Source organism: Mus caroli, unplaced genomic scaffold (assembly GCF_978045245.1).
Source record: "Mus caroli unplaced genomic scaffold, Mus_caroli_1 scaffold_2, whole genome shotgun sequence".
NCBI classification, from domain to species: domain Eukaryota; kingdom Metazoa; phylum Chordata; class Mammalia; order Rodentia; family Muridae; genus Mus; species Mus caroli.
In genome coordinates this window covers 127,552,019-127,571,237 of record NW_028227257.1, presented here as the reverse complement: position 1 = coordinate 127,571,237, position 19,219 = coordinate 127,552,019, and the positions used below count along the sequence as shown (strand labels likewise).

The 19,219-nt window shown below is 35.8% G+C and overlaps 1 protein-coding gene across 1 annotated transcript in view; it reads left to right on the top strand.

Annotated features, from left to right (window-relative positions):
- The window catches only part of Arl6ip6 (ARF like GTPase 6 interacting protein 6), a 29,107-nt gene extending 11,126 nt beyond the window's left edge, over nucleotides 1-17,981 (top strand). Inside the window, exons 3-4 of the mRNA XM_021181685.3 lie at nucleotides 1,989-2,121; nucleotides 16,782-17,981. Coding sequence (XP_021037344.1) covers nucleotides 1,989-2,121; nucleotides 16,782-16,875 — 227 coding nt within the window. The 3' untranslated portion in view covers nucleotides 16,876-17,981. The remainder of the gene's footprint in view (nucleotides 1-1,988; nucleotides 2,122-16,781) is intronic.
- Nucleotides 17,982-19,219: the final 1,238 nt, after the last annotated feature.

The window sequence follows — 19,219 nt, the reverse complement described above, 5'->3', positions numbered from 1 at the left end:
TAGAGTGCTCCTCGATCTTTGCTTTTCTTTCTCTCTCTCTCTCTCTCTCTCTCTCTTTTGTTTGTTTGTTTTTTGTTTCTCGAGACAGGGATTCTCTGTGTAGCCCTGGCTGTCCTGGAACTCACTCTGTAGACCAGGCTGGCCTTGAACTCAGAAATCCACCTGCCTCTACCTCCCAAGTGCTGGAATTAAAGGTGTGCACCAGCAGTGCCCGGCTTCATTGATACGTTTTAGAATTTATTGTGGAGGCAGGCATTTTAGAATTTATTGTGGAGCCGGGAGTGGTGGCGCAAGTCTTTAATCCCAGCACTTGGGAGGCAGAGGCAGGTGGATTTCTGAATTTGAGGCCAGCCTTGTCTACAAAGTGAGTTCCAGGACAGCCAGGGCTACACAGAGAAACCCTGTCTCGAAAAAACCAAAAAAAAAAAAAAAAGAATTTATTGTGTATTGTGTGTGATATGAATTCAACCACGTTGCCAAGGGAGTTACTAGTGATTAAATTCTATCTACTAGGCAAGGATCTTACATTGAGTTATATTCCTAGCCTACATTAACATTATAAATTGTTTTTTATGACAAGTTCTTGCTCTGCTACAAGCTAACTTACATTTCTTCTAAATGCTATATTTTGCTTCTCTGGGTTCATGTGTTCATACTAATTGTTAAATACAAGGTCCTGCAGCAGTCAGTATCTGGTCGCAATACTATTGAGTATTATTTTTAACATATAAACCTTAGAATTTTTTCAAGAACTACAGTCTTGGTCTGAATTCTGCTGTTATCTCCTTAGAGACCTTAGGGAATATAAAATTTATTTTTAAAAAAGTTATCACAATCGGTAGCTACTAATCTATTTGCATTCTTACTTTATTCTTACCAAAATTTCTGTGAAGACTGTGTTTTCTGTTTTGTCTCCATTAGGTAACACTGTACCAAATACAAAGTAGTTCTGTAGTATATTCTATTGAGTAGATATAATGAATTGAATTTATGAAAGACTTTTTAAAAACTTGAAGTCAGCATAAACCTGGGGACTGGGGAAGTGGCTCAGGAGTTAGCACATGCTGTGCTGCTCTTGCAAAGGAGTAAGGTTTGGTTTCTAAAACCCTGTGGCACTTTGTAATTGTTGATGGCAGTTCAGATGATCTGAGACCCTCTCTGACCTTTCCAGGCACCCAGCAGACATATGGTAGACATAAATATATGTTGGTAAAAGTTTCATACACGTGAAATTAAAGAAAATAAGTTGTAAGAAATAAAACTACTCCTACTAAGGAGAATTAGATTACCAGCCGTTCACGTTCCCTTTAACAGAGTGAGTTGAGTGGTGTCTAACAATCTTCACATTAGACATAAAATTATTTACCATTAAAAATAAACCCTTCAGATCAGTTTATTCCTGTGTCCTGTCACTGTATCTTTCTTGTGCTTCAACTTGAATTCACTGTAATACCATGACTTTGATTTGATTCCTGTGAGAAAAATGTTATAAATTAACCAATTTATGTTCCCAAGACCTTGGTAGGCTGGAGTTCAACTTTAGTTTATATACTGAGCAAGAATATTTTAATAGGAAAATTATAAAGAAGAAATACTCCACAATTGGTTGATATATCAAAAGTGTTTGTTTTGAAATGGAAGAAAGCATTGGGTACCAAGCAGTAGCAAATGCCAGCTATTGCTCATGAAATAAATGCAAACTAGAAGCATGCTAATGCTGAGAGTAAATTGTTTTGACTATTTTCATTGTAGGTGAATGTTATAGAATCAAATTTCTTATATTTTTAGGTAGAATTTGTCTTTGTTTACACACAATAATTTTGTTAAAATATTTAATGATACCACCTCTAACTGTGTTCTAGTAATTTGTACATTAAATGGGCTAACATGTATTAAGCTCAAATCTTTTAGGAAATTTACATCAGCATCTGGACATGAAGATTCTGGTTTAAATTATTTTAATAATTTTTCCCTTTTTTCCCTTAAAGGCTTCTGGTCTCTGCTGATAATATCTCTAACTGCTGGATTGTCCTGTTGCAGCTTTTCTTGGACAGTGACTTACTTTGATTCTTTTGAACCAGGAATGTTTCCGCCCACTCCTCTTTCACCTGCTAGGTTCAAGTAAGTGTTTCTAGGTTTATTTTGTTTGTTTGAGGTGTGTGTGTGTGTGTGTGTGCGCATGTGTACATTAATGTCAGTTCTGATAAAGACACTAAAGTTATGAGAAGCAGTAAATTGGGATATGCTGAAGCTCTAGATTTCAGTATATAAGACAAACCAACACAAGATTTTTTTCAAGTGTCTAGGCCTCACCTTCAAGTAATTGGAGAATGATATTTTAAGTTTCCTATCTTGTTAATGTAATTTTTTAAAATTGAAAATCACATATCAAAGAAGAAAATTTCATGACTTCTTTTTAGGTGTAAGAGTTTACAAAGTCAAAATGCAAAGTTTGAAAAGTTTTTGTCAGGTGTGTGGTCAGATTCAACAACAATTAGTTCTCAAATTAGACTTCTTTTCAGGATTTGAACCTCATGTTTTAATTAACTTGCATATTTGGTGCCCAGTGTAGCAATCCAGACTAGAGTTGATGTGTTTTTGTAGTGGAATTTCTTTGCACTGTATTTTCTTATGTTTCAAAGAGTATCAGAAACGCAGTAGCCAATGGTCTAGTACTTGAGAGACTTCTGACTTAAATAGTATTTGCAAAAAGCTTCAGAGATTTCTAGTTTTCTACAAATGGAATTGGGAGGGAGAATGAAGATGTGAAAATTAATTTCAGTTAAATTTATATGAGTTATGACAGTTGTTACTATTGTTTTTACCAACTCTACCCCACCTCTTAAGCAAAATGTGTTTCAGGGCCTCTGTAAAGGGGAAGCCATAATAGTGATAACTATCAGTAGTACTATAATACTAACATAATTGCTGTTATTACTGTCATTATTAGTAGACTTCATATATTTTCCTCCCTCAAAATATGTGCTTAAAAATTTTGTTTTTACTTGAAACAAAATGTGAAAATACATATTTTATAAAAAAAAGTATTTACCTGGACGCATGTTTTAATGTTTCACAAATACTCATGTGTATCTGAAATGTAAATTCTATGCCTATGGATCTGTGTTTGAAGTTGATAAATACTTAATTCACATTTAAATATAAGAAAAGTTATAGTGGAATACCATACTATATGGATAACTTGGGTAGCATTCAGTCAGAAAGCTTATTTGGCAAAGACATAACAGAGTTCTAATTTATACTGTTTTCCTGCCTATTAACACCCAGTACCTTTAATAGAGATTGTAAATCTTATGTGATATACTTAATTTTCTATTATTTTTATTTGACATCTTCCCTGAATGCTAGCTGTTCAGGCAACTAGAGTTTTGAAGGTTAAAGAATTTTAGTGTTCTCCTAAAGATCTGCTAACTAATTGTACTAAGTTTTAATAAATTAATCTTTTTATTAAATTGTAAGTAGAAATAAAGCACCTTTATTGTCAGGTGTTTAGTAGTCATTAAAATCAGACAGTGCTGCATCACATACTCTGTGTGCTTGGTCATCTAGTCTCTAGACGTCTTAAAGCACTTACAAAATATATTTTAGTATACTGTGTTTGTGTTAATTTTTACAAGTAAATATAAAATATATAACACCAAATTATTTTATGTTTACTCACGCGGAATTTAAGTATACACATAAACACACAGTGATATTCAGTTTGAAAATGCAAACATTGCCCTCTAGTGTTCATGAAAATAAACAACTACTTCATAAAGATCTTAAGAATATTTTCTCTGTGTAGCCAGTAGAGTGAGTCCTTGCACAGGAAAATAGACTCTTTCTTGTGAAAATGTTATAATCTTTAGACTATTTACTTAGAAATCAGATAGAAATATAATGTTTTAATAAAAATAACTTTATAATACATCATGTTATCTTACTACCTAAAATAAGGTTAATATAAGCATGTTTCTTGATTGTTTAAAAATATTTCTGATTCTTTGTTAAGGTGTCCTTGCAATGTAGCTCAGTTGCTGGAGTGCTTGCTTCGTATGCATGTGGCCCTGGGTTTCCTCCCTGGCACTGTACAGTGTGCAGTTAGTTGTCTGTGTGTTATGTCATCTTAGCTAGTTCAAGGCCATCCTTGGACTGCATAGCAAGCTCGAAGCCAGTCTGGGATATATGAGGCCTGTCTCAAAAAGAGAAAAATAGGACTGTGGCATGTGTGTATGTGTGTATCCTTTAAGACAGTGGAAATAACAAATTACTGCCAACATTTTAATGTATGTTTTTTCCATTCTTTTGTTCTTTATGATTATTTTAGAAATAGGAGTTGGGATCCCCATGTGTATACTATTTTTCATGATAGCCAGTTTATGAATGTAATTGGTTTATTTAAACAGTCTTGTTAGTCTGTAGACTAAAACATGGGTTTTAATAAAAGAATAATTTCAAGGGAAGAAAATCAAAGCTATTATCTTTTTAAATTTTTTATTTTTTTTTACTTATTCACTTATGAGTCACATTTTACTAAACAAAATTCTCAATGAAATTAAAAACTAACATTTCTTGCTATTTAGTAAATATGAGGTAAACCATTTCGTGAAATTAGCTAAATAACTAGTGTATTGAATAACTAGTTTAGATTGATACTAAAAATGAAATGCTTTTCTTGTTATTTATATTTAACAAATTTTTATTACATTTTATTCATTTGTATGTATGTGCTGCTATTGCTTCATGTACATATGCCATAGCACAACCTGTCAAGGTCAGTTGAAGGAGTCAGTTCTCGCCTTCCACCATGTGGGTTCAAGCCACCATTTGGGATTGAAGTTGGTTTTTCCAAACTTAGCCATTAAACTGAGATAGCTTCAGATCACATACTTTCTTTATTTGCTGAGCAATCTTGCCTTCCACCGGTGTATCATTTTAGTTTAGTTAAGTTTATAAGTGCACAGAACCGTCTTCCTGTCAAAGTTCATTTAGTACCTTTTTGAAAATGTACCTTTCTTTATTTTTATTCCCAAAGTGCTTACGTAAAAGTGAAAACTTTCATTTATTAGATTTATAAAATAATTATATGGAGAACTTTGTCTTAGCTTTGGAATTTGCATTGTTAAATTACAAAGCAGAAGTTTGGATTTTGAGAAGTATCCATAGCATTCCATAGTTGTCATTAGGTTATAATTTACTATAACAATCTTGTATAATTTACTGTTTTCCCCCACAATGTCACATGATCATCTCCAACTTACTTCCCTCATTGGGTCTTAGGAGTGAGTTCCAAACAAGCACATAAATTGCATGTATAGTCATTACTTAATATTCTGGCATCTATCTATATATAAAATTACTGTATACAAAGAGAACCCAGACTGTTAAGTTATCTTGAGGCTTGTTCCAGGATAGGCTATTTGCAGAACCAGATATTTTATTTAAATCTTTGTGATTGAAGAAGAAGTTAGGTAGAATATCTACCTTGACGTTGAATTCTTCCTAAAAGTACAATTTTTTTTTCCTTTTTTTTTTTTGATTTTTAATGTTTTTATTACATATTTTCCTCAATTACATTTCCAATGCTATCCCAAAAGTCCCCCATAGCGCCCCCCACTTCCCTACCCACCCATTCCCATTCTTTTGGCCCTGGCATTCCCCTATATTGGGGCATATAAAGTTTGCAAGTCCAATGGGCCTCTCTTTCCATTGATGGCCGACTAGGCCATCTTTCGATACATATGCAGCTAGAGACAAGAGCTCCGGGGTTCTGGTTAGTACATCATGTTGTTCCAACAATAGGGTTGCAGATCCCTTTAGCTCCTTGGGTACTTTCTCTAGCTTCTCCATTGGGAGCCCTGTGATACATCCAATAGCTGACTGTGAACATCCACTCCTGTGTTTGCTAGGCCCCGGCATCGTCTCATAAAAGTACAATTTTTAAACTAGTACTTTAATACTAGAGATGTCTTAGAGATTCCAAATAAAGTTCATAGGGAGAGGAGCCAAGTCTCTAAGGCACCTGTAGATGTTACCATTAGTGTTGTTCCATTTTATAACATGAAGAAAACAAGCCCCAAGAACTGAAGCAACTTGTACATTCAGATGATTTGTGTGTAACATGCATCACCTGTTTTTCCTTTGCTTCATTAACTCACTGACTTCTATATTATAAAACGAAGTAATAGGAGTTTTACTAAGTGTTTTTCTGCTAACATCTAACTTTAAGCTTTTGTAATAATGACAGTTTTACCTCTGCAGTGTTGCTAAATAAGAGTAACAACTTTGTTTTTAACATCTGTTCTCATATTCATTGTTTTCTCCAAATCAGTGACACTTTTTCTTTAAACCCAACATATTTTACATTACCTTTGTATAGGCACCATCTAGTGGTAAATGGTCTAACTGTAAGCTTGCAGTTACTCTATGTGCTAGATATAAAACCATTTAACTTTGAAAATCCTATCTATAATAAAAATATTACTTGTATACTTGCAATAAATTTAGTAGAAAATTGAAAACCTTGTTACTAACTTGAAGAAAATGTCCATTGTTTAGGTCAGAAGTCAAATTTAACAGTTTATTCTTTGTATATTTTATATACAAAGTATATAAAATACTTTGTAGAATTATAAAACCAAAATAACCTAGGCATTTCTGGTTTATTGGTTATACATATTACACTTAATACTTGCATTTAAAGTTAATTTATATAACCTGAACATTACAAAATGTCAAGCACTCTTACCTAGGGCTGGTGGACTTCTTAATTAGCTCAAGCTCAAATCATTGTGAAGGGAGTTACAAGTTCTGCTAAGCAATCTTTTTTAAACTTTTCTTCCAGGCATTGAGCCTTAAGGCCTTTCACTGCAGTTGAGCTATATTCCTAGCCCTAAGGAAGTCTTTTCTGTCAGATAGACTGTTCTTTTATACTGTGAATATACATCAAGACTTATTTCCAAGGAGAAAAAGGTTTGCTTATAATTACAAGAATAGGTGGACTCTTTTATGGAATTCAAGTGTACTAGAGATTTCTGAATTTCAGGTTTTAAGCTGATAAAAGGGTATGTGAAGAGAAGTACATCTTTCAGTAGAAAGTTAAAGGTGTTTCCTGCCAGCATGGTGGCCTGAGATTGATCCTCTGGAAGGAGAGAATCCCTCACAGGCTGTCCTCTACCTTGACTCTTATACCATGTCATGCATTTCTTCCCCCAACTAAATAAATGTAACTTTAAAATTTTACGTTTTTGATATATCATGTATTTGAATCTAAAGCTTAGATTGTTGAATAACTTACTAAGAAATTGATTTTATAGGAAATATTTCCTAAGTAATGCTAAAGAAGTGACATGCAGTGGTGTGGAGACTACTTCAGCTCTTGTAAATAAATCTTTAGCCACCTTCTATAGTAACAGCTCAACATGAATCTCACAACTAAAAATGAGCCTATTTGACAATAGCTTACTTGCTTTATGAAGAATTATTTAGGATTCCCGAGACTAGGGCAGGAGTCCTGCCATGCGTTCAAAGCTAGTTTGGGTTACATAGCAAGTTTGAAGGGAGCCTGGAACTAGAGATCCTAATATCTTTTCCTTGTGCAGTTTAATAGCCTTAACTCTTTGTTTGCAATATGAACATTTGTTAAAAGGCAGAGACTTCAAATGTTCCTAGGTTTCTTTTTTAAGTCCATGCTTATGTCATCCCTCAAATCTTGAAGCCATTTGAAGTTACTCAGCCAAGAAAAGGTATTGTAACTTGACTCAGAGTATTTATGCCTCAGATGCATCTTGAATTTATTTCCCAGAATGAGGCAAATCAGAACACATATACTCGTTTTATAGAAATCAGCATAAATTCAGGCCTATACTTTTTAGAAATTTCAGGTGTGCTTTTCAGGTGTATTACTGGTTGCTTTATTGCTTATTTTTAGTATGAGATTAATAGTCAAAACAAACCTTATAGTTATCAGATTAACAATTTCTAAAACGGATAAGGTTAAAGAATGATATGATCTTCCCACAAACCTGTTTTAAAGAACAGTCTACAGAATTAGATGGCCAACCTGTAGTATTTCAGTTTTGAGATACAAACCAATGAGTAGAATAGCTGCTGATTTTCTGACATTGTTGCCTTTGTTCTTTTTTTTTTTTTTTTTTTTTTTTTTTGGTCTAAATAATTGGGTTATTCACCTTTCTGTTGCACTGTCAACCACAGATATTTGATCTTAGTTTCAGAAAGTACATTTTAAATTTTATTAAAGTTAGCATTATGCATGCCTCATACTTTTAAATGCACCGCATTAGGTGCCATTTAGAATCTGCAGAATTGGTTGTTTCAAAACAACAAGGTTTTTAAAAAGTGCTTTATTGACTTATTTTGATAAGTCTTTTATTAAAATGTGCCACTTTTACATGCTTTACTTCCTCTGGAAAGCATTCTATGTATAGGTAGATGCTGAGACAGTTGGATTTCCATGGGATTTTTGGGTGCGTGTTGTTTTAACTATTGTTACTAGGAGCAACAGAAAGCGTAGAATATTGAATATAAATTTTCTAGAGAATTGTAGATTTTAGGGTTGGCATACTATGCTATAGTACTTTTTTTTATATACCCTTGAGGCTTTGTTTTAAATGTGTTAGTAGGGTTATTCTGTAGCTTCTCAGTGCTCTTCACATTGTAGTTAAGAAAGTTATAATGAGTAATGGAACATTTTAGGAAAATGTTGTGGGTTATCTTAGGCAGTAATATAAACCTTGTAGATTAACAAAAGTGGATGATTTAGTATTTAAATTAGAAATTTATCTTCCAAGCACACTAGATGTAACATTGATCACAATGAATTAACTCTACCCTCTTTCATACAACTTCTGGAAAGCTGCTTCCTTGTTGAATCAGACTTGTTATTATCGTGAACTAATGGAACAGATGGCTAATTGCAGTAGGAGAAAAAAAACCTACTAACAAAAGAAATAGATCATGGACTTAGCTTTGATATCTGAATGTCATGAAGTTTCATTAACTAGGGACTGTTTGGAGCTGTCAGTTGCAATGCATATATTAACAGCTATATTGGTGGTAGCATAATGTGGCTTCTGGAAGAGGCACATGCATGTATTATGAAATATATTCTATTACTCTTACATGGAGATATGTGTAGATGAAATAAAATCCTTTAAGAAATTATGTTAACATTTATTCTTAGCTTCCTTGTTTTCATAACACAATCTAGCTGATTGATTTGCACTTGTGTGCTATTGTACTTGGTGTGCTGTTAATATGTTACTTTTGAGTTTTAAAAAGCCTGGGCAGCACTGAGAATACTGAACCACTTTTTATGTGTTAAGTGACTGCCTTAGTGTTAGGGTTTCTATTGCTATGAAGAGACACCATGACCACTGCAACTCTTAGAAAGAAAAGCATTTAATTGGGGCTGGTGTACAGTTTCAGAGATAGTTCATTATCTTCCTGGTGTGAAGCAGTGAAGCATACAGTAGACATGGCTGGAGAGGTAGCTGAGAGTTATACATCTAGATCCTTTGGCAACAGAAAGTGACACTGGGCCTTGTTGGGATGTTTGAAACATCAAAGCTCACTGCCACTACTAACAAGGCCACACCTACTCCTCCAACAAGGCCACTCCTTCAATAATGTCTATGAGAACCATTTTTATTTACATTACCACAATGTTTATAAATTATAGGAAACAACCTATTATATTAGAAAGTGTTTTGAAGTCAAGGAGGTGCTTTTAAATCCAGCTTATGCTATATACTCTAGATGAATTCTTGATCAACTCAGTCAGCAATTAATATAAGTTACTGGTTAAATCAACAGTTGAGGGCTAAAGGAGATTGCCCAGCACTGAAGACTGCTTGCTGCTTTTTCAAAGGATCAGGGGTCCATTCCCAGCACTCAGATCTGGTAGCTCACAACTACCTATAACTCCAGCTCCAGGGGATGCCATTGTTCTAGCAAATTATATAGTCTTAAGGATAAGGCAGATTTCTTTAAATTACATATTAACAAGCAATAATTGACACTTTATGGTACAGCTATTAACACCTGAATATTTGTGCTTTAATGACTAGAGCACTAGGAGGTCAGCTAAGGGCTATAGACTAGAAGAAGCAGGAAAACTTAGAATAGGTTTGGAACTGTGTTACACACATATTTTTACACACTTTTCTCCTTTTTAGATTGTAATGCTATAAAGATTTCCTTCCTCGCCAATCTGAGAAATATTTTTCAGGCTAAGTTATAGAGTAGGGGATATATAAATTAGTGGTGAGGAAAATAATGGGAATTTAAGAATCAGAAAGGCAAAGTAAATGCACCAAGGTTTGCCATAACTGTTATGACTGATAAGAAAAATAATCCTTCTACCAAGTCTCTACGAACAAAAAAAAGGAATGTGAAGTGCCCGTCCTATAAAATTAGAAAGCTTTAGATAGGGCAAAAGAAATGTATGACTAGAAATTACCTTCAATATAAAATCCGGGTGGAAATAATATGCTCATAGTATATTCTACATGTTTCATTTGTGTGTGCCCACATGTGACCACACATACCATGGTATGTAGTCGTAGGTTCAGAGACAACTTGGAGGAATCCATTTTCTTCCTGCTTCATGTAGGACTGTGAATTGAATTCAAATTGTCCATATCACTAGCTCTCCTAGTGAATTTTAATGAGAACAGTGATCTTGAATAAGCGAGATAAGAAAAATACAAAGTAAAATCACATATGTTTTATAGCCAGTGATGGTATTGTAGTCTGCCTCCTAGGTTTATTTGTAAATTTTATAGATTGACTTGGTTTAAGGTTAGTTGTTTGCTTAAAAGGAAGAAAGGAGTGTAGAGTGGTGAATAAGCTTTCTTTTTCATGCTGTATAGCTAACATTTATTTGCTGTGCAATAGATATGTAGTACTCACAGCAACTTTTTAAGGGTGAATTTGTTGTCAGTTCTATAGAGGAAATTGAAGGCCAAAGAGATCAGACAATTTCTCTATACCTCTGTAAGAGGTACTCAAACCCATGTCTGACTCTAGAGTTTGACTCAAACCACTGGTGAGAATCACATGAGCACTTTATTGTGTGTGTCTGTATTGTTGGAAAGGATTTCTTTGGCACTAGACTAAGATGGTTTCTTTTGTACAACATCTTCTAACATGGAAGTTGTCCTGTTATATAATCAGCCTTTCTTTATAACTGTTTTCAGTCATTTTATTCTCATTGAACAGCATTTCCCATTTTTTTCCATCTTATTTCAGAAATGTAGTGGGAAATATATTTAATTTAAGCCTGATAGAATCCACATTAAGGGTTCTAACTTGAGAAACCGTTTGCTTCTGCCCATAAATGATATCTGTCTATTTAGTCTTATTATATGATCAAATGAACAATCAAAGTTTTTTAACTAGTAAATTAACTTATTCATTAATTTTTATTTTATTATTGGATTTCCTGGATTGGCTCTTTGGGAATAAAATAATGTGTTTAAATCCCTATAACATTGTTCCACTTTAAGTATAGATAATATTAGTAAGTAACCTTTTAAGTGGTAGAAAAAAACCCTATACACAAGTATGTAATTTCTTTCAAGTATTTTCTTATTCTTTCTGCTTGAAATAGTCTTAGAATTTTACAATTACAAAGGATCCTAAATTAATATCCTGACTTCTGTTTGTTAACTATTCTTATTAAAACACCCCCCCCCCCCAGCCGAGACAGGGTTTCTCTATATAGCCCTCACTTTGTAGACCAGGCTGGCCTCGAACTCAGAAATCCACCTGCCTCTGCCTCCTGAGTGCTGGTTAAGGCGTGCACCACCATGCCCGGCATTAAAACACTTTCTAATAAATTTTTTTTCATTGATCTTTTCCTTTCTCCTCTTGAAACAAATTCCTTATCCTCCCCTGTTCCCTACCATCCAAATTTATAGCACCCTTTCTAAAGAAAAAAATGCAATAAAAAAAAAAAGTACAGGCAAAGTCCTTTTGTGTTGGCCTCACTATGGGTCTGTCCTGTTGTGTGGTTGTTACACCCACGGTCTTAGTTACTTTTCTACTGCTGTGATGAAACACCATGACCAAGTCTGAAATTAACTAAGTCCAAGATGATGGGTTCACCTGTAAGTTTCTTTTCTTAGATCACTCGAAGTGGGAAGTGCCACTTTTAATATGGGCCATACCTTCTTCTGGTAGCCTATATAAAGGAAAGACGCTTGCTCCCTTTTTGCTTGTTAGCTCTTGCTCTCCCCAGCAAATCTATTTCTTCACTAGTATTAGAGCTTCCTTCTTTGGGATTGTAGCATATACTGAAGACTAGCTGAGACATGCATGCTTGTGGGCTCAACAACTACTGGATTTTTGGACCTGTTCTTGGCAGATAGTCATTGTTGGACTAGCTGGACCACAATCTAAACCATTTTAAGAAATCCTCTGTGTGTGTGTGTGTGTGTGTGTGTGTATTCATTCTATACATTCTGTTTCTCTAGAGAACCCTAACTAATACAAGAGTAAAGGAGGGGTTTTTTGCTTACGTTTTGTGAATCACAGTCTGTGGAGGGAAGCCAAGGCAGGACTCAACAGGAACTGGAAGCAGAAGCAGATATAAAGGCCATGAAAGAGTGCTACTTACTAGCTTGCTCCTCTGGGCTGCCATATAGAACCCAGGACCACCAGTGTAGGGGTGGCACCACCCACATCAATCACTAATTTAAAAATGCCCTACAGGCTTACATATAGCCTGATCTTATGAAGGCACTTCCATCATCTCAGGTGACTCTGTCTTGTGTCAAGTTCACATAAAACTAGCCAGTACACACACCCAGTGACAGTATTGGAGAAAACTGATTTTCCCTTTGCCAGCAGTATCAGTTTATCTTTTTAGTTAAGGGTGGTCCACTTTCCCTTCTCAGCAGTGAGATTTTGTGCGGTTTGAACTTGTGCAGTTCTGTGTGTACTTTCAGTCTCTTTGAGTTCATGTTTATCAGTCCTGTTGTGTCTATATGAAAGATGCTGTTTCCATAGAGTTATCCATCACCTCTTGCTATTAAAAAGTTTCTGCCTTCTCGTCCATGTAGATCTCTGCACACTGTTTGGTTGTGAGTGTCTCTGTTAGTTCCCACCTATTACAAGTAGAGACTTCTCTGATGATGGTTGAGGGATACTCTGATCTATGGGTATTGCAGTGTATTTTCAGGAGTCATTCTATTGTTAAGATCCTTTAACAGAATCATAGTAGTAGGTTTTCCCTAGGCTCATGACTTACTCTTCTCAGATTCTTGGCCACTTTGGCAGTATAGAGTGAAGTTTTACAGACCTGTGGAGTCATAAAGACCAGGAGACAGTCTAGAAAGAAAGTCTAGAAAGGAATAAAATGAAATCTTGAGAGTTCTACTTCTGGTTCTGTCCTCTTCCTCATACACCATTGTACTGGCTATTTTTGTGTCAACTTGACACAGCTGGAGTTATCACAGAGAAAGGAGCTTCAGTTGAAGAAATGCCTCCATGAGATCCAACTGTAAGGCATTTTCTCAATTAGTGATCAAGGGGGAAAGGCCCCTTGTGGGTGGGACCATCCCTGGGCTGGTAGTCTTGGGTTCTATAAGAGAGTAGGCTGAGCAAGCCAGGGGAGGCAAGCCAGTGAAGAACATCCCTCCATGGCTTCTGCATCAGCTCCTGCTTTCTGACCTGCTTGAGTTCCAGTCCTGACTTCCTTTGGTGATGAACAGCAGTATGGAAGTGTAAGGCGAATAAACCCTTTCCTCCCCAACTTGCTTCTTGGTCATGATGTTTGTGCAGGAATAGAAACCCTGACTAAGACAACCATACTGCTTCTTTTTTATTTTAAACCTTGCCGTGTCTCTTAAATTTAACAAATCAAAACTTGTATTGGGGCTGGATAGATGGCTCAGTGGTTAAAAAGCATCAACTGCTCTTCTGAAGGTCCTGAGTTCAAATTCCAGCAACCACATGATGGCTCACAACCATCCGTAAGAGATCTGACGTCCTCTTTTGGTGCATCTGAAGACAGCTACAGTGTACTTAGATATAATAATAAATAAACCTTAAAAAAAAACTTGTTAAGGAAACCTGATATTATTCACAATATTTCTTTTTTGGTTTTTCGAGACGGGGTTTCTCTGTATAGCCATGGCTGTCCTGGAACTCACTCTGTAGACCAGGCTGGCCTCGAACTTAGAAATCTGCCTGCCTCTGCCTCCCAAGTGCTGGGATTAAAGGCGTGTGCCACCATGCCTGGTTGTTCTTTTTCTTTTAATTTTCTATTTGGTACTCAAGCAGTTTTAGAGGTAGGGATATAGCTTAGTTCTTGGAGTGATTGCCTACCATTTATGGGGCCTTGAGTTTGAATACCAGCACTGACTGCATAAATTGGGTGTGGTGGTACACTCTGGAGGTAGAGATAGAAGAATCAGAAGTTTATGTTTCTACAGTAGCCTAGAACTCAGGTAGGGGAGTGTCGTCCTCTTTCCTGTCGTCTTTTGCAATCTCTTCAGACTTAACATTAGTCCTGCTGCAGCCTGCCTGTACCCCTCCTCCCCAAGCCTATCTCCACTCCTTTGCTACTCACATCTTAGTGAAAATCCAGGATCCTCCTAGTTTAGTTCTCTCTGGCAGCCCCTTTCAGCCTCTCCTTGTAGCCTGCCTCCATTCCTTTGTAACTTACTCCAGACCTGAAGAATAGCTAGCTCTGTACCAGGAACCCACAGCCAGCTGCCACACTTGGCCTTCTGGCAATATTTGAGTACAACCTTCATTTCTTTTTCTTTTTACATTTATTGTTTGTTTGCTTATATGCTAGTTTGGCTATCAGGTCAGGGAACAACTTGGATTCTGTGAATCAAACTCTGTTCATCAAACTTCATGACAGGCACTTTTACCCATCTAGTCACATGTGTGGCAGTCAGAATGTACCTTTTGTGAGTCTCCTGCATGGGTTCCAAGTATTAAACTCAGATGTTAGGCATATATACTGCTGAGCTATCTTGACATCCCCTTTTTAAAAATATGCCATTCTGCTACAATAAGCAAAAAAAGGTATCATTACAATGTAGTTAATGGAACAGAGACTGCCATATCCAGGAGTCCATCCCATAATCAGCTTCCAAACGCTGACACCATTGCATACACTAGCAAGATTTTGCTGAAAGGACCCAGATATAGCTGTCTCTTGTGAGACTATGCCGGGGCCTAGCAAACACAGAAGTGGATGCTCACAGTCAGCTAGTGGATGGATCACAGGGCTCCCAATGGAGGAGCTAGAGAAAGTACCCAAGGAGCTAAAGGGATCTGCAACCCTATAGTTGGAACAACATTATGAACTAACCAGTACTCCAGAGCTCTTGACTCTAGCTGAATATGTATCAAAAGATGGCCTAGTCGACCATCACTGGAAAGAGAGGCCCATTGGACATGCAAACTTTATATGCCCCAGTACAGGGGAACGCCAGGGCCAAAAAAATGGGAATGGTTGGGTAGGGAAGTGGGGGGGGAGGGTATGGGGGACTTTTGGGATAGCATTGGAAATGTAATTGAGGAAAATACGTAATAGAAAATATTAAAAATTTTAAAAAAAGAAAAGAAAAGTACAAGCAAAAAACTCGTTTGGTTTTTCGAGACAGGTTTTCTCTGTATAGCCCTGGCTGTCCTAAAACTCACTCTGTACACCAGGCTGGCCTGGAACTCAGAAATCTGCCTGCCTCTGCCTCCCAAGTGCTGGGATTAAAGGCGTGCGCCACCACTGCCCAGCCTGCAAAAAACTTATAAGAAGCAAGTGTCAGGAAAAATTACATGTACATAAATTTTGTGAAGTAGTTGAAACTCAGTAATCATAAATTAGAGATGTTTCTTTGCTGTCATTTAGAAACTTGTTGGAAACTACTACAGTTAAATAGTCATATTAAGATGAAAGCTGACATTTGTGTTAAAGTTTAATTCATTCACATAAGTTCAAAGGAATAGCTTCTTTCTATAACTGAAAAAAAAGTTATATGACCAGGATAAATACTGCAGTAACATCTATTTAAGCTAGCACTGAATAAGAATGAGGGCAGGGAAGTGCTATTAGTAGAAGACTTGCTTGTAATGTAACAAATTATGTTGATGCTACACACAATCGACTTTGTACTAATAAAATTAAAAATACATTTTTAACCAGGAAATCAGGACTTTCTTGTTAGTTTGCTTTTTATATTGTAATGTGTGTTTGTGTATGTGCTGTGTTTGCCATTTGTGCCTTTGTTCAGGTACGTATGGATGTCCTGGAGCTGGTATTATAGACAGTAATGAGCCACCCAATTTGGGTGCTGGGCAGTTCACTGGAGAAGCAGGAAGCTCTTTTAACCACTGACCCACCTTTTCAGTCCCTAGGAAGACTTTTAAAAGAGAATTTAAGATGGATAATCCTGTACAAATCCTGCAAGTGTCCAGTATTTTTTAACTTATACACTAATGTATAAAACAGGACAACTCGCCAGGCAGTGGTGGCGCACACCTTTAATCCCAGCACTTGGGAGGCAGAGGCAGGTGAATTTCTGAGTTTGAGGCCAGCCTGGTCTACAAAGTGAGTTCCAGGACAGCCAAGGCTACACTGAGAAACACTGTCTTGGGGGGAAAATATGACAACTCATTGTGATATCTTAAGTATTTTTGTATTTACTAGATTTATTTTAGATCTTACTTGTTTTCTCATACCAAATTACATGTTCTTTTTTTCCCTTTTCTTAATTTGTGCTCTTTCCTTTTTTCTCTAGGAAACTGACTGGACATTCTTTCCACATGGGCTACAGCATGGCAATTTTGAATGGTGTTGTCGCTGCTCTCACTGTGGCATGGTGCCTCATGTAAACCTACAATAGAGCAACATTGTTGGTGAAAGTCATGATGGTTTTTGAAGTAGCAGAAACGAAATTGCTGGCTCAGAAGACTTTGAAATGAGATCAGATACTTACTATCATCATTATGGAAGACCTTATAGAGGGCACTTCTTCAATGTATAAAATGTTTACTTCATCTTTTACTTTTGTTTATGTAGTTTATCAGTTACAGAAAATATTTGAATTGAAATCAAACTTGGAAACTTGAATATAAGACATTGCCTACCTTTCTATGTATATTCCATTTTTTACTAACAGATACTGATATTTCTGGTTGAGGTAGAAATATTTATATACTATATTAGGAAAACAGTACTGAGGCCAAGTGTGTTAGCAAGACCTTCAAGCCCAGCATTTTGGAGACAGAAGCAGGTTCTGTGGGTTTGAGGTTAGCCTGTAGCTGCACAATGAGATCATTTTATAAAAAAGAAGAAAACAATTCCTGTTCTTTGACATTTTGTAGAAGCTACATAAATCAGAGTTTTTGATAATCATTGGAATGCATATGTGCATTTATATTTTTGTGGAGTATACCTGGGTGTTTTATATATTTTTATAATACTGAATTTGTGTTTTTAAAATGATTGCATTTATACCTATATGGTTGTAAATTTTATTTCTTAGCTGGTATAAACCTGTCCTTTAGTATTTTGCCACTTTTAAAAAAGGATTGAAGTACATTGACTTGAGTTTAAGTAAATATATTTTTTAACAAAAACATACTACAGATTCAGGGTAAACTATTTGTTGTTATAATGTTAAGAAATTTGAGACTTTTAGCCATTTCTATTTTCTACAATTGAAAGTATTTATTTTGATGTATATATTAGGGTAGCAAACTTGTACTATTTCATTTTTAGTAAATGAAAACCTAAAAATTTTGTATGTAGAAATGTTTGAACTTGTTTATTTTTAATCTTGAGAATTTAGTTGCCAAAGTAGAAAAGGTATTTTGATACTCTGTATGTGTACATATAATTTAACTGTAATATGTATGTTGTAATCTATTATAGATACTGTACTTGTCATGTCAAGGGTTTTTGTTGTTGTTTTCTTATTAATTAAGCTTTAAATGTTTCTCTGTCTTGCTTGCTATTTAAGTGTGTAGAAAGTCACCTCAGTCTTAGAAAGTTGAATGGTTTACACAGCTGTTTGTCCTGGCTGTAGGAAAATTTAGAATCGGAAAACATTGTGTAGTCAGTGTGTATTCTAGCTAAGTGGCAAGTGAGTGTGTGTGTGTGTGTGTGTGTGTGGTACATTTGCAGTCCTACTGTTGTTACTACACAAGGGTTCTAAAAGTCTCAACATTTTCTCTATATTCTCCAAAATAGGTCATTTCCATTTAATTGGAAATGGCTAATAATGTTCCAATTAAAGTGAGTGATGAAGAGGGACATAGGTAGGTAGATTCTTACAAAATGGCCAGTCTCATGACTTAATAGCCCTACTAGTTATGCTTTTTAAAATGATTGTTGTTGTTTATTAGATTTTTCATATAGTATATATTGACTTTATTCTTTTCACACGATTCCCTACCCCCAACTCTTTCTATATCATCTCCTTTCCCTCCACCCCCCACCCATCCAACTTCATGTTCTATCTTTCAGGGGGAAAAAGAAATCTGTTTTTTTTTTTTTTTCTTTTTTTTTGAATTACGGTTTTTTTATTCTCAGGCATCTTACATTTTTCTTCTATCTTTCCCTTAAAGGACTCTTTATTACAAAGATATGTTCAAATTGTAAAACTATTTTATCTCCTCTCTACCTGTGTAAAGCCCCATTCCCATTATCACCCCAATTAAAATGACTCCTTCTACTTCTTTGTGTGTAATGGCAAGATTAAAGTTATTATAGTCGATTTTTCAGACACAAGGTAGCCACCTCACTTATAATGTAGATACACAGGACATATAATACACTATTTCTCTAGAATACTATGTCTTATGAACTAGCAGTCTCCTTTGGAATATATCCCTTCATTCTCCACATCTCCTGTTAGGTTTCAGTATAAACCATGTATGAGGAAAGTGATGGCCTGAGGTTACTTTTCTTAGACCAAGCTCTTCCCTGTCCACAGTGACTGCGGTAAAAATAGAGGGGTGTGATTCAAATCAGCCAGTTTCTAGGACTTTTTTTTTTTCAGGTTGATTCTAAGTTCTTAAAATTGGGAGACAGGATCCCATGAAATGCTGGCAACCATGTGAACCAAGCTTAGTACAAAAGGATAAAGGTGAGATGCATACTGCTAATGATATTCTCCTGATTCTTGAAAACCTGTTGACAACCTGCCATGCTTGAAACTTGGTTACAGAGTTT